This window comes from Apteryx mantelli, chromosome 3, assembly GCF_036417845.1.
Source record: "Apteryx mantelli isolate bAptMan1 chromosome 3, bAptMan1.hap1, whole genome shotgun sequence".
NCBI classification, from domain to species: Eukaryota; Metazoa; Chordata; class Aves; order Apterygiformes; family Apterygidae; genus Apteryx; species Apteryx mantelli.
In genome coordinates this window covers 24,094,234-24,110,690 of record NC_089980.1, presented here as the reverse complement: position 1 = coordinate 24,110,690, position 16,457 = coordinate 24,094,234, and the positions used below count along the sequence as shown (strand labels likewise).

General features: G+C 43.3%; 1 protein-coding gene across 2 annotated transcripts in view; it reads right to left on the bottom strand.

Annotated features, from left to right (window-relative positions):
* STUM (stum, mechanosensory transduction mediator homolog) overlaps positions 1 to 11,836 on the bottom strand; it is a 42,678-nt gene extending 30,842 nt beyond the window's left edge. For both annotated transcript variants that reach the window (XM_067292948.1, XM_067292949.1), the window contains exon 1: positions 11,597 to 11,836. In XM_067292948.1, coding sequence (XP_067149049.1) covers positions 11,597 to 11,789 — 193 coding nt within the window. In that variant the 5' untranslated portion in view covers positions 11,790 to 11,836. The remainder of the gene's footprint in view (positions 1 to 11,596) is intronic.
* Between the last annotated feature and the right edge of the window lie 4,621 nt (positions 11,837 to 16,457).

Sequence of the window (16,457 nt, the reverse complement as noted above, 5' to 3'; positions counted from 1 at the left end):
GACATTCTCTCTGCCCAGTTCTGCCTTGGCACACGCAGATTAAATGAGCAGTGAAAGAATGTTTAGTGGATTGAAAGCACTGGATGTGAGAGCAGAACATACCTGCACGTGGGCCAGATTTTCAGCTGAGCCATGTCTACCACATTTTAGCTACTACAAGGAAGAAAAAAACTTTTCTTCCTCGTGTCAACAATACCAAGGGTAGACTGATACCGTTTTATTCATCCCAGTTTCAATAAAATAAGGGTTCACTGTGTATCTGCGGAGCAAGGGCAGTCCTGGGAACTGATGCCCAGTCTAAAGTCCATTCCTGGCTCCACTGCAGATTTCCTCTAAGAGGTATCAGCTGCACACAACATAAGGAGACACATCCTACTTTTAACTACTTTGCCTTCAATCTATCAGCCAAAGTGAAAACACTGAGGCTTAACTGATGGAAAATGAGAATTTGTGTGTTGGCACCCTTGCGTGTAAGGAGTTACTTGTATAACTGACTGGTGATACAGAATCCCCCCTTTTTCTATCTATACTCATGGCTTTGTTCAAGCTTTGCCTTGCACTCATGCAGTTACATACGCCTCCGCAGAAGGAGTGTAAAAACGCTAGCCTTCTACAGCAGTATACCAAGTAAGGGGGTAGCTCTCAAGACACACAAACTAGATTGCAAAGTACAGCTGACCAACTTAATAAAATGCAAGTTAGATCACCCCAGGGAGTCAGCTTCAGGGGAGTGCCAAGAAAGTGCATTCTACTGCTGGTTTTGTGGGATGCGTGGGAGGAGCAGAGGACTGAATGAAATAAACATACAGGTGCAAGTCAATGTACAAAACAACCTTCTGGCTTTCAAACGAGAAAACAAGGGAGTATTTTTGTACTCACAGTTGCCAATGATTGTAGACCCTGTGCTCTGTTTTCTCTTTTACATGAGACAAGTAACCATCTCACCAGGACTCCATAGCCACAATGAAATTTCAGTAGGAGGAAAAAAGCTCCTGAGTCTGAAATATTGTTTTCTAAAAAAAACCCAGCATTTGTTTTTTTTAAAAACCCTACTAAGTCTTCTCTGACATTAATCAGTTTGTCATTCACAGAGCTCAAGAACACCTTCATTCTCTTTATTCTAGAGACATGCAGCAGAAAACATTATCATTTTTCCAATGCAGAGGGGAAGACTTGGCAATGCTTTCACAATTACATGGATCAGGAAATATAATTCAATGGCACAATCTGGAGAATCCTCACTAACTGAATTATCTAACTAAGTTAAAGACAACGTACCTACTCTTTCAAGGGATTACTTGAGAACCAGTCTGGTGCAAATGGGTTGGAAACAGGTCTGACTTGTGACAATAATTTCACAAAGAAAGACAGAGGAAGGTATGGTGAACCATGCCAATCCCATAGCTAGAAAGGGACTTTCTTTTGGCTGCACCTCACAAATGTCTGAATTTGTGACCGATCCTTTCTCACAGTCCTAAATCCTTTTTTAACTGCTCCCACCAGGACAGAAACTCCAGAGAGGGTTACAGGGCAGTGGGAGTTCATGGCCCTGGAGCTCAGTCCTTACAGCTACTTCGTGTATGTGGACCCAGAGTGGGGTCTAGCTGTTCTTTTAGCCAGAATTTAGGCTTTAGATTCTCAGAACCAATTTTCAGCTTTTGTTTGAAATGGGCATGTTTTTTTAAAAGGGAGTGTTCAGATAAAGGAATAACATGAATTTTTACAATGAGATTGCCAAGGGTAAATCAGTGTATGGAAAGTTAAGCTTCCTGACATCAGAACAAAGTGTTTGCAAGTAGAAGGGGGAAAAAAAAAGAAACTTTTATTTACTGATAATATGAATACATAAATCTAATAAATCCACTCCAGAGCTTCTTTCACCTTAATGTAAAGAATCTGCTTCTGACCACTGTCAACGACAGAGGCCTGACTATATGGGGCCTTTGGCACAGCAACTTCTATGGTATCAAGTTGACATCTCCTTTCCCCAACACTGCATATCAAATGTTGGATATTCACACACACAAAAAAATCATGTTTATGGAAATGACATTGTCATGGCAACAGAAAAGGTCTCACAAGTATTTCAAAAATAGCAAATTAACAAAACCCATTTATGAAATCTAAGATCCATTCTTTCATGAATGCACTTAAAATCCAGAAACAACAAATGGTTTTCTACCTACATAATGAAGAAATCATTTAAACCAGAGATTTCACCTCACCATACTGGGATATGTAAAAGATATACATACATACATACGCATATTTTAAACTTAAAAAAGCAAAACTCAGTTTCAGCTAGACAGTGCTATACTAATGTGATCATTGGGCTTATTTTATTTCAGGTAAAATATTTTCATATAAATATAATGATTCATACTTTATAAGGTGACTCAACTTTTTAACACAGTAAACTTGTAACAATCATTCATTATGACTTTATTTATCTCCATTTAAATATCAGTTTTTCAGGGTCTTATAACATGATTCTCAATGTACAGACTTCTTGTAAAAACATTCTCGTTTGGTTAGACTGAATTTTTTTCCAACACATTCTCAAGATGAATTTGACCACTTATGTTTTGCTTTCTTTAGAAATTTGCCCATGTTATAACTGAAATGATTTTCCACAAACTCAGGCTGATAAAGAGGCATTTCTAAGTTGCATGTGGATATTCATCACTGTTTGTGGTGTGCTGAGAGCTCAGCCTAGATAAACGACAAGGTGGTAAGATGCTGGATAATTATCTGTGACGTGTTTAAATTTATATTCCTAGATGGCAGCCTTCATCCTCTACATGGTTCCTTGTATTAGCACTATTAGTGAAGTCAGAAATGTAGTATTGGTCAAATTCCTTCAGTGCAAATTCCTGAATGCAATTAGGTTTCCAAGAGCCCCTCTACTGGTCCCATTCACTCTTTCTTCTGCAAGATTGACCATGATCCATTCTGGAGATGTATTTTGGGTATGCTTTTACTGAAACTTTAAGTTAGTGTATTACCAATTAACTTCCATCAGCTATCTCATTTATATTCACTGTCTGGGTACTTCATGACCATATGCTCAGACATGAGTGTCTATGGTTTTGTCCAGTCTGGCAGAGTTGTGAATTACTTGGCAATATATACGCCTTCTTTATTTTAAAAGCTCACTATAGTACTGCCATCTCCCAGCACTGAAAAATCATGAATCAGGTTCTCCAAAATTATGAGATTTTAAAAATTTAACTCTTTTCTTCTTTTCTTTCCTTTCCCTTTTTTTTTTTTTTTTTTGAGACTTACAGAGTCATATCTTCAAACCCATTCCAAAGCCATAAGAGCTAATTTTTTTTCTTTTCTTGAAAGCAGAGACTCTCATCTAATCAAGAGCCCTAGGGGACAGAGTTCTAAGGAAACGCCAAATATTATGAAAGTCATGACTGCATTGTTAGGCCATTTGAGGGGATGTCAAACAGTTTGAGAGAAACTGTTTGGTGTGTAAGTCTTTTTTTAAAGAAAAACACTGAGTCTTGAATTATCTTTATAATATTCAGAAACTCAAGTCTCATCCTACTTTGCTTTTCTTTGATTCTATACCCTATGAAACCTAGTAAGTTTATAACAACAGTAATCAAGAACTGAAATATAATCAGGTGGAAAGGCACGTGATTTTTTTCTTCAGATCTTACAATACTTTGGTTTTGTGGATTCTATTTAACAAAAATGCTCAAAAAATCCTGGGTAGAGTGGGAACTAGAGGAGGAAGAGGGGATATCTCTGTTGTAGATGACCTCCTTCAGTTAACAAAAAATCTCACAATCTTCAGCAAAACGAGGGAAACTAACTTTAGTGCTCCTGGAATCTCTAAAGCAAGCTCAGGCAACATACACCTTTTATTCTGATGTAAGGCTGGACCCATGCTGATACAACAATGTCATGGGACTCCTATTCAATGAGGTTTAAGATTTCTGCGTGACGCTGGCTTCAGCTCTCTACCAAGAAATACTGCTCCCACACCAGCCTTGTTAGATGTGCATTACATTTTAGCTGCAGGTAAATCAGCTTTCACTGCAGTGAAAAATAAAATGTTGGGTTGTGAACTGGAGTAGCTGCAACAGAGGTTGCCAATTCCCTTCTGCTTCCCTTGCTGCTGGAGCAGTAACTTCCAGCAGAGACGTGAGGCACAGATAATGGTTTTAATTGCCAGTAAGGTGTGCCAGGAGGTGTCCGTCAGCACCTTTACACTAGCAAAATCCCAAGTACTGGACATAGATACACTGCTATAAATGATCTTAAACTGGTTTACCTTTCAGGAATAGTCACACAAGTATCTTTGTAGACCAGTGTTTTTACAAACTGCTCTAACCAAGTGCATATACCTCAGCTACAGTGCTGCAAGTGTACCAGTATAACTTTAAAGTGGTAGAGCTCTTGAACACAGACAAGGCCAAAGACAGAAGAAAAAATGTTAAATGTCACATTGGCTTTATATCTCATAGAAGAAGGCTGTGCTCTCCCTTTTTCCTTTCCAGGCTACCTTTGAATGAAAGTTTTCATAAGCCTATTGCAAATTTCATTCCCTTCTATAAATCAGGGATATTTTTAGAATGCCTTTATTACCCAGTCACTGTTCTTTCCACAAAATTCAATCCCGTTGCCTTGCATATGGATTCTAATATTCATCTTTCTTTATGCCAGCTGCTGCCCCCTATGGGTGTATTTGTGTTTAGAGCAGGACATCTGATTTGATGGGGGAAAGAGGGTCTGAGGAACCTCAGGCTCTGCTTCCCGTTGCTCCCTTGACTGCCCTGAACAGCTCAAAAACCTCTCACTGCTCTTTTCACAGGGAAATGGAGATTATGGCCATGACCTGTTTCACGCAATGGCACTTTATCAATGTTTGTAGAGCTCTCTGAAAGCCACTGATTCAGAGCACTAGAACAGTTTATCTTCATCCTGCAATCCAGACTAGCCAAAATTCACCAGTTAAAAGCACTCTCCTCATCCAAGTTACTTCCATCTTCAAATCCGTTCATTGTTTTTCTCTCTCAGTGCATGAAGTTCCAGTTCTTTGGCCTTCTCGCCAGATCTCTGCCAATGTACTCTCCCAGACTGTCCTTTTCTCCTTCTGGGCTTGATTCTCTATTTCCCTCCACGTCACACTCTTCGTCTGGAACAGCATTCCAGACTCCTTAAAATTCAGTTGGTTCACTTAGCCATTTAATAGCTTTTCTCTGCTGTCTGCTCCCACCCTCACTCTTAATCTTCAAATGCATCTGCCCAAATTGCATTAAATGACAAACTAGACTGCAAGATACTCAGCAAAACCTGTCTCCTTACGTGTTTATTAAGTAATGAGCACATCCACAGAACTGCTTAAACATCAGCAGTGAACAAAAACATTTCTAGATGTTTCTTTTGTCCTCCATTTTGATGGGAAAAGAAGGTGTGAGGGAGGAGAAAGAAACTTGTTTGCATTTAAGTCAGTCTGGCACTGACCGCAACTCAAAAGCAGCACCATTAGGTTAGTGCACAAGTTGATAGTGAAACGAACCAAAAAGTCATTATAAACAGAAATAGAGTGAATTAACTGACTTTTACTAACCACACTGAATAAAAAAGAAAAAACTGACTGAAGAACATAATACTAAGTATTCAGATTTTGGCAGAGACTGTAGGCAGGAACAAGGTGTTGCTGTGCTTTTGCAGAGTATGCCCATAACTGCATTTGTAAAGCACAGGCCATGGGAAGACGATGAGTAAGAAGGCACCTACATATGTGATCATTAAAACTAAACAGATAAATTCAAGGAGGAGATCAAGCACAAAACAAGAAAAAGGGATGGAGAAAAGGAAGATATTAATATTCAGGTAATATGGTCTAGTAAAATACAACTGCAAAGAAGAAAGCATCTTTGCTTCATAAAACAGAACAGGGGTCTGCCTTTGGAGACTGGATCAAAAATAGAGTGGCCACACCAGAGTCCTCAGCAGAGATAAAGAGCCCATTGTTTTTTGCTGATCTAATACACAGGCTAGAGTTGTCTCACCCAGCAGTTGCAAACTTGAAATAATTGGCCTTTCTTCTGATCACAAATTATCTGTGCACCAGTTTTGAGTTTTGCAAGCTTGTTTGTCATTCTAGATGGTCCAGACACTTCATACCATAAAAATATTCCAGACTACTCTGTGCTGGCAAGATCTTTGAGTGACTGTTCAATATGATCAGCCAATAAGTTATATAAGACTCTCTCATTTCTCACTTAAACCTCTGTAAAAAGAAGTAGGAGATTAACGGCTTTCTCCACACCAACAAGAACAGGACCTGCAGGAGCAGGAACCTGTAGTTTCAATTGTTCTTATGCACACCTTTAACCAGGAGGCCTAACTACAGCACAACTAATACCACTGCTAGCAGCAATGGAGCAGTAACCTGGGTGCACACATTGTATCACAGGTCTCCTGTGTCATGCAGACAGAGAAATTACCAGAAAGGAGATCTTTTGGATCTTTTCAGTGTATAGACCACTTTCAGCGGAAATACAAAACCCAGTATAAATGAAGTCACAAACACACATTCATACAAATGCTTGCAAAAACTTTGCTATCCACAAAAGGGCTTGTAAACCACCCAGATTCATTCATTTGCATGTTCATAGGAAAAAATAAATAAAAATGATCATAAATGCCAAAGCAAGCTTGAGATTTTAATGCACAGATGTTTGAAAGCCCCAATTTCTTTTTTGTGGTATTTGTCCTATTCTAGATGAGAAAAGGTGTTTTTTCCTTGAAATTTTTTATTTCAATAATGAAGGCAATGGGATGTTCGCTTGAGGTATCCATTTACTATTACAACAGCAAAAATAAAATGGGAATTGTTATTTTTATGCAGATCCCATTCCCACAACTTCTGTGAGTTGTGTGTTCCCTACTTCTATTCAGCTCTTTGGAGAGCTCATTCTGCTCAGGAGAGCCCTGGCTTCAAATCAGAGCCTTTTGCAGATGCTTGGCTTGTATAAATCAAGCATTAAAGCCAAGGGTGCCACCCCAGTTTACATAGCTGAAGGTCTGGCCCTTGAACTCTAACAAGACTGAAGCAAAATAAGCAGATGGTGGAAGAGTTGTGATCTGGAGCTGGTACAGCCAGGAACACAAGAGCAGTACAGCACTGAAGAAAAAGGTTCAGCAGGCTGGGAATCATCCCATTTTTCTCTAGTTGTCTGTGAGATGCTGTCACTCATGATCTCCTCCACTGGGAATTTCAGGGCTCATGGGTGGCTGCTCTCCTATCTTGCACTAACATAATTTTGTGCTATGTATTTCAGTTACTCCCTGCATAAAAATAGTATGCATGTATAATTCAGGCTGTGATCCAAAAGTCCACCCCCTTCCTGACAGGAGGGATTCATCTTGGAGAATACCTCATACTTGCAGATAATTCTGCTCACTTCTCACATTTCCCTCAAGCTCTCCCCCCTTCGTTCCCCCCCTCCCACACACGTGATAGTGAGGGAAGGAAAAATGGGTAGGAAGGAGGGCAAGATTCCCATGTATCAGCTCAGGGAATGATAGGGAGCCAGATCTGTTCCCACGCTGACTGGCACATGGCAGCTCCAAGAGAACACCGTCTGCTAGCTAAAGGGCATGGCCAGCCCCTTCTCGCAGTTGCCATCTGCAGCACATACTGGCTGGAGGCGCACACGGCTCAGTCCAGCAGGAATTGAGGAGGAGAGGCTGGACCACCAAGCGTCTCTGCTGGTGCCTTTGTCCTCTGTTTTCTAGAGCTAGTCAGGGTGTGATTTGGCCCTGAGGCTTAAGAGCCAACTCCAGAAGCCCTCTGCCAAAATACAGGTGACAGTCACTGTTTGTGGCGCAGGGGAGTGCCTGTGGCAAAGCTGGAACGCCTGCAGCTGCCAGCACTGTGCTTTTGCTACAGCACTTAATGAGGACACCAGCTTCCTCTTTTCCTTTGTGTACTGTCTGCTCCTTTCATGACCCTGAATTAGGGACACCTTCATTACCGCTTAGTCTTGCAGAGCTGTGGCAGATGCAGATGAGGCAGACTGCAGCGGACCACGAAAAATTCTGATCTGAACATCTCCAAGCGGTTGTGTCTATCACAATGAATGCAAGCACTGTGCAATTTTAGGCCTGTTCTGCAAAACAAATTACAAGTAGATGGGCTAAACAAGCTTCTTTAAATCATATCTGGTCTGAATTTTGTGTTTGGCAAAGCCAAAGTTAATATATCCCCTGTGAAAGGAAAATTTCCCAAGCATCTTTTGTAACGTTTATACAAAGATTAATGAAAAACCAGTTTACGATGCATCCTAAAACCTGCAGTTCTGGGTTTTTCAGGGACATAGATCTCTGGAAAAACTAACCCCCTGAAAAAAAAAACTGACTTTAAGCTAAGAGCAAGTGTTACTTCTCTTGTCCAAATGGAGTACTGCAAAACATAAATAGCATAGGGAAAAATTAACTGGATGTTTAAAATTCTCAGATTTCAGCCTCACAGATGACACCCATAACACAGGAAAGATAATTTAACTAAAAAAGGCAAGGCTTTCAGATGTTGAGAGACTTGTCCTGTGTTTGATAGCCTGCATCACAGCACAAACTCTGTTTGGATGTTACTGGGCACTAACAAACGCATCAACGTCACTGGCTTCCAAGCAGTAGACTGCTTGGTTCCCATGCTAGTGTTCCCCCTTTTCTTATCTAACTCTGCTGGCTTCTGACCCCTTATTGCAATTGCACTGTGGAGTCTACACATGAATGAGAACTGCCTATGAAACAGAGGAGGAATGGAATTCAGGGATCAGAAAATAGAGAACTTCCACTATCACCTAAACAAACTCACACTCTCCACCTAACCAGGCAAAATACACAGCCATCCTGTGAAGCACTATTTTAAAGTGTTATAAATCTGTACTACAGAAATCGACGGGAGTTTTGCCATTTACTTCAGTAGGAACAGGCTCAGATGCTATACGTAATACTTTACACCACTGCAAATACTATTTATCTTACAAGTGTTGCTCAGTTCATAGAGACAGTTGAAGTGTGACACTGACATGAGATTGTAGGATCTCTCTTATCCTGATTATTCCTCCCAGTAGATTTGTGTTCCTTCTGCTTCTCCTTGTGTGTGGGCTATGTGATATACGACAGGATTTGGCTGAGACTGTAAATAGCTATATTCTACTTGGGTATATTATCTCAGGATAAATTTTCTACAAAAATGTACAGGATATTAGCAGCTTGATTAAAAGAATATTTCATTTATATACAAATTGAGCACTATGCTTTATAGTGTTTGTGATGCATCTTCAGAGGAGTATTTTTGGCCAGTCAGTGAGAATGCCACATGGATGGACTTCTTTTAATTTGTGATTTATTTGTTTTGTACTTTTGCAACAGAAAATCAGGATGAAAAGTGGTATGGCCAACCAGAAAGTACTGCTGAAATCAGCACATCAAAGGGAAAATGAGTTTAAAGAAAATCTCGGGTATTTAAAAAACAAAAAAAATTTAAAACCATTTTGGGCTGGTCCGGCCAGCTGGTGATAAACCAATCAGCATGGCTGCAAAATCCACCTCCAAGCGAGCAGGGCCTGGGATCCCTATAAACCCAACGTAGCACACCTTCAGAAAGGAAGCGGTACCTACTCTCATTCTTTACTGACCCCTTCTGTGTGAGGGAAGGCACAACACTGATTACCTCCAGCAAGTCTGCAGCAGCCACCAGGGAGAAGAGCTCTGAGCAGACAACCACACTGCATGCCAGCTCTGACATGAGGACAGCTTACGGGGATTTACCCTCCTAGATGAAGGAAGAGCACTGAGAGTTTTCTGGTGTGCTTTCGGAAAGCATGTATGAAATGTAAGATTATCCAAACAAGGTAGGAAAAGGGCATAATAAATCTTTTTTTTTTTCCTTTTATGTCTACAGTGAAGACATACTGTCTTCAATGCAGCTAGAAACTACATTCATCTGATTTTGAAAAACCCTCTTAGGTGATGGTGGGAAATTAAATGCTAAATTATAACAACTTAGAAACAAATGAAAGCACTCAACTGGAGAGCTTCTACTTGATTCATTAATCCATGTTCTTCAGGTGTCTGGATACAAGGGCTGTGAACACAACACACCTGAGGGTGCACCTGGAAGTATATATGCCAATGCCACCCTTTCCAAAGGAAAATTCTGAGGTATTTAAAAAGGCTAAAGTTTTCCTCTGGAATACATCTGTGGGTCACTTTTAAGAACACACACACACTGGAATAAAAATGGCTTGTACATGTTGCATACAGTATACCACTCGGGCAGTACTTTAATCAGAAGAACTAAGAGTTGTAGATACCTTACAGAATTAAGTCATCTGAAATAAATGAAGCAGGGAAGGACAGGGCTCTTTAAGTGCAGGGCAAGCTGGGAAATACTCCTATGCCTCAAAACAGCAGTTCCCTCAGGAAAGGGTTCAGTAGTGGCCACACTAGCAGATAGGGTAGCCTGGAACTTACTATGGGAGATAAGAGACATGGACTGTTTTTTTTTTTTAAACCTATTTTATTTGATACTAAAATACTTGTATTTAGCTTTGTGCTCCAGGTGTCTTTGTAATGCTCAAACTCTAGGCTCCAGTTGGCCTTGCACTGCAGTAAGCGACTATTTCCTAATTAAAAAGGGAGCAATGGAAATACAGAAGGGATTACAGCCACAACTGCAGGATGTGCTACTTGACTCACTTGGGGTGTCATATGGAGAAAGAGTGAATCCCCAGAGCTTTCCCAGACACTAGTTCCTTAGAAAAGCGGTATAGGAACAGAATCTCTCAGAGGCTGCACGAGAAACAACTTGTTTTAGGAATACCGGTTCTGGAAACCCGCTTTCATAGGCGGGGGATGCGATCACTCGGTGAGTGCCTCGGTTTAACGCCACAGATCGCCCAAGCCCTAATAGCTGCACCCTTTCCTCTGAACCGTGGGATTTCAGGGACTGGCGAGGGCACGACGAGCGCTTTCGGCTAGAAACACCCCCCCCACCCCCCCTGAGCAGCAGCGGGCGAGGCAGGCGGCAGGGGCAGCCCGCCTCCGCGCAGCGTCCCCGGCCGCTGTTTGAAGGGAATAACACCCCCCCCCCCCATGCCGGTGGCGTCTCCCTCGCTACTTTTACGGGGAAGCGAGGGAGAGCCGCGGCGGAGCCGGCGCCGGCAGCCGCGGGGGGACCCGCCGCCGCGGCCGCCGCCCCGCGAGGCGACCGTTGCTCCAACGGCTGCTCGCGCGGCCGCCCGGGCGCGGGACCCCTCGCGCGCGGCCAGGGGCATCGCCTGCCTCCCTGCCGTCCCGCGCCCGCCGCAAACTTTCCGCCGGGGCGGGCGGCGGCTCCGCGGGGCGGAGGGGCGCCGTCGCGGGAAGTTGGCGCCGAGGCCCCTCTCGGAGCTCTCGGCGGCGGCCGCTCGGCGCGCCGGCTGAAGCGGCAGCAGGCAATGCCAGCGCGCCCCGCTGCCCGCAGGCGCCCGCCCCGCGGCCCCGGTGCGGCCCCAGCCCCCGGGCGCGCCGCGCACCCCGGCCGGCACATGCAGGGAGGGCAGGCGGCGGAGCTCCTTACCCAGCCCGGGTACGAAGGTGTTGAGGAAGAGGCAGATGACAGCCACGGGGAACGGCATGTAGGGGATGGCGGCGCGCAGGGGGCCCTTCTTCTCCCGGACCTGCACCACCACCCCGCTGGAGGGGGCAGCGCCCCGGCTGGGCTCCCCCGCGGCCGCCGCCGCGCTCTCCCCGTCCTTGGGAAAAGGATCCATGGCCGGCGCGGCGAGGCGCGGCGCGGCTGCGCCCGCGGGCAGCGGTGGCGGTGCCCCGGCGGGCTCCGAGCTGCCGCTGCCACCGCGCGCGGGGCGGCTGGCGGGGCGGCGCGCGCTCCCTGCCGCCGCGCGCCCCCGCCTGCGCGCGCGCCGGGGGCCTCGTGCCGCGCCACCCCCCCCCTCCGCGCGCCGCCCTCGCGCGCGCCCCTAACGGCCGCTCCCCCCCCCCCCGGCGGTGGCGGTTGAGGCGGCGGCGTTGGCCCCTGCGTGCCGCCCCGGCGGGCTCGCCTTACCCCGGGGTAACCGCCGTCCTCCTTCCCTGCCCCGGCCGGAACCGCCTCGGTTACAAACACCACCTGGGCGCCGGGTGGAACTAGCGCGTTTGGGGGGTTGGTTACGTGTTTTGGGGGGATTTTTTCTCTTTTTTTTTTTTTGAAAAAAAAAAGCTTTGAAATCTCTTCGCATGGGGGGGGTGAACCATTTCAGCACGAGAGAGCGCGCAAACGGTGAAAATGATGCTCTTGGCACTTTAAAAATAGCTGCTCTTTGAAGGTGTAAAAAAAAGGTGTAAATTAAACCCACGCACTTGCTCCGTTATTGTTTGAAAAACATTACTGTCAAGGGGGAGGGGAGGAAAAGCGAGGGGGAGCCGGGAGTATGAGAAGAAAGAGAAAAGAAAAGAAAAATATACCCCTGAAAAGTTAATAGCAGTTTGGAGCAGTGTGAAAATACACCTTAATTCGTAGCGGTAGCACCAGATGTAATATCCCTCTGTATGGCTGGTAATTATTGTTCAGTATGCAGTTTAATGGATGAAATGGCACTAGAACTTGAATGTGTCTGTTCTTAGAAATGATGATGAGGCTAGTCGGTGCGGATGGGGTTCAGCGAAGAAATCAGGAGAAATATTAAAGGCATTAATCCTGATACAAAATGTGTGACATACATACTGGATTTTTGCATCAGTGATAGAGAAGAGCCTGTGTCTTGTTGTACATTTCAAAGTTGAGTTTGCATTAAGGAATTCCTGCTAGGACTTTAAATCCCAACAGCAAATCTTGAAGCACTTGGTGCCCTCTCCTAGGGTACCTAGGGTCCCTAGGGTATACGCCACTGGGACTGCACCTAGCACATGTATGATTCAACAGTTTGACCAATTTTGCTGAAGCTAGTACAATGGAAGTAGTTAGGTAAACTACCTTAATGACACAGGTACAGAATGTAGTTACAAGAGTATATATTTAATTTTTCCAATACCTGGGTTTTGAACCCTAAAAACGTAGACATCCTATGTAAAACCTCTTAACTGTGGAGTTTGTTTGTTTTCTGAGTGTCTTTCATCCTTTTTTTTTTTAAACTTCCTTTTGATTAAACGCACAGTCTAGACGTTACTGAAGAATTTTAGCCAGTTTGGCTTGGCTAGTTAAAATTCTTGTGGTGACATCACTTATTTCTATCAAAATAGTTCTTGACATGTTCCCTAGATCCAAAGTTACTGGAGGGCTGCACCCTTCCTTTAAAAAGATCTAGTGGCACTGTTACGAATTTTCCCTTTCTCTGCTGGTTGACAGAGTACAGTCAGATTACAAATCTTTATGGCAGGAATATTGACTAACTAGAGGCTGTATGAAGCTGAATCCACAGTTGGAACGCTATCAAAAGTTTGCAGTGATATAATTCTATACCCTTGACCAGATGATAAACTGATATAAGTTCTAGGAAGGTTGTGTGGGTGAGCCCACATTACCTACATTAAAAGTCGGCAAAAAGCCATTATGAGAATAGCACAAATACAAAATCAGAGACTGAGATTAATTAAAACAATATTTTGTCAGGAATGCTTAATAACAGGTTGTGCTTTTATGGAACGTTTTCTTGGAATATCTCAAAGTATTTGACAAATGTAAGTTAATTCACTTACCTCTTTAAGATAAGTCAGCAATATAGAAGGCTTACTCTACCCATTATTAAAATGCAGCCACTTCTAGACTGAACTATATTGTTAATTCTGCACTGCCAGCATTCATGGAAGTTTTCAGGCACCTAAGGCAAAAGTTATAACTATCTCACTGTGTGTTAAAGATACCATCATGTAACAAGTGGTGACATTTCCAAGCTTCTCTGAACAAGTAAATTGGTAGCAAAATTACTGTGTTGCAATTGTCCCATGCTCCTCAAGTAATGTATGACAGCTGTGCAAACCATTTCATATAGAGCACCCATGTGCTACATGCTTATCATTACTTAAGAGGCAAAGTCCTGTGTGCTGGAGAGCTTAAATGAGGAAAGACAGTCATCAGTGAAAAACTAGACTGGGATCTAGGTGAAAAAAATGTGACCCAGTGCTGTGTTGTCCTGAGAAAAATGAGGTTAACACTTATAAAAAGTAGTAAGATTTGGGAATACTAAGACTCCTGAGATTTCTTCAGATTCGATCTTTAAAATACTTGTTTCACTTCTCAGCATGAAAACATCACAACGAACTGATTTACTTACACATAACATTATTAGTCTTCAACTGAAACAGACGTGAAAACAAATCTGTATTCAAAGTGTGGTTCAGATTGCAGAATTTGCCTGGCACATCATTGAAGCACCAGTGTATCATCACAGAGGACTGGAGACACAGTCACTGAGCCTTCTCCAGACTTCTCTGCACAGTAGTGCTGCAGGAGGCAAACACTGTAAAAATAAAGATCAGCATTGTAGCCATGCCTAAGGACATGCATTTAGTAGTCTAGGAAGTTGAGATACCTTACCCCGGATGTCTGATGAAAGAGTTGGCACTGTAGTTAGACAAGAAGATTGCAGGTCTTCTGTAGATGGGTAGGCTTTCCACGCTCTTCTAGCTCTTAACACCAAAGAAGGCTGGTCTCTAACTCCTTTTAGTCTTAGAATACTTATAGTTGCCATGTCCTTGTTAAGCAAAGCAGATACCAAGAGCATGAACAGCGAAACTGTTTCTAAAATAGCCTTGTCTTAGTGCTATAAAGATTTAAGTTGGACCTTCTGGTAGATGGAAGCTGGTGGTCTTTTTTCAATATCCTTGTGGTTAGGTATACTGCTTGGGGAGATTGTTGTGGGAAGTATGTGGTGGAGCTTTGATCAGCATTGCAAGAATTTTGTGTGAGTCAGACTTGGAAGATGTGTGGCTCATGGACACCAAATTCCCACTCAGAGCGGGTAATCTCCTAGTGAGAACAGGAGAAGGCATTCATTGTTACAGCCACTAGTTGCCTTTCAAGGAGCAACAATGTGAGATTTTATAATGGGAGCTTTTCCTTCCTTTGGAGGTTTCCACAGTGGATAAACTGCATTTCAAACATTTTACAGGTATGGGCCTCTTTATTTAGACCCTAGACTAGGGGAGGGGAAGTGCTACCAGGCCAAAAGAACTTAAAGATCAGCTGGGTGCATAAGTTTGTCCTACTATCATAGAATAACTTTTTCTTCTTTTCCACCTTGTGCTAGTACGCTTCTGACACCAACATTTTAGTTGTTCTTATGCAGTCAATGGAGAATTTAAAATCCTGGAAAATGAAAGAATAGACAACAAATCTAACATAACAAATCTCTGTAATCAGGGGTCCTTCTCTCTGAAATACACCCCACTCCCAAGCTTGGGTTCTTTCCAAAGCTGTCATCTTACATATCGTACAAGGATGTTGAGAGATACAAAAATAGACCCAAATACAAATCAGATGAGGAGTACTATGAACAAAGGCAATAAGGAGCTAAGCACAGCTACTGCTTATAAACAGTCCCCTGAGGGCAGGATGAGCATTGCACTCTGCACTCTGTTACACTGCAGTAAATCCAACATTACTCCACTTGTTCTGACTGAAGGCAGAGTTTGGCTCAAGGAGTCCAGTTTTCTTCTAATAGAAGAGATCAATTAATTTCATTTATGTGGATGAAATTAAATTTTATTGGATCACAGACGTGACAGTGTCATCAACAAATCCATTCAACTAGCTGAAAATGGGGCTGGGGAGTCCCATTTCTTCATGGAGACAAATGCGCCTCTGTGAGGAAGAATGGCTTTATTCAGTACATACCGCTTGTGGCCCATGTAGATTCTGTTCCGACTGGACTGTCATGGCACTGAAGTCTCATATAAATTGTTTCCATCTGACAAATGTTGGACAGTCACAGGAAGCTGGGGTCATCTCAGTGGAGTCAGTGGGCTCTTCCTGTTGCAAATGAGAACTAGACTTAGTAGATAGGTATATCCTGGACATACAGGGCTCTAGACTAGTTTTGTTACAGACTTCAGAAGAACCTAAAGAAAAAAACCCAACCTGGATTCTTTGTGCCAAATCTGATAGGAAAATGCGTGCTGATTTCAGTGGGAGCAGTGGTGGCCTCATATTTACTAATTCATCTTCTGTCACATGGTTTGTCACTGTCAGAATGATGGGAAACATTATTCTCTCTGTAAGTTTCAATTAACCCAAGATTTTTAATGGCGGCATTTGCAGCAGTGTTGTGCTCTGTCCTGAGAGTAGGTGATACTACCAGGGCCACCAAGAGGTGTTTTGGGCTCTACTGCAAACTGTTTGCCTGGCTCCTGCCTTCACTTCCAGGCTTCAGTTAAACAAGTGATGGCAGCAACAATAAGCAGTCCAAGGAGGCTGGGGGAAGGAAAGGGCTGTTCTGAAATTCTCC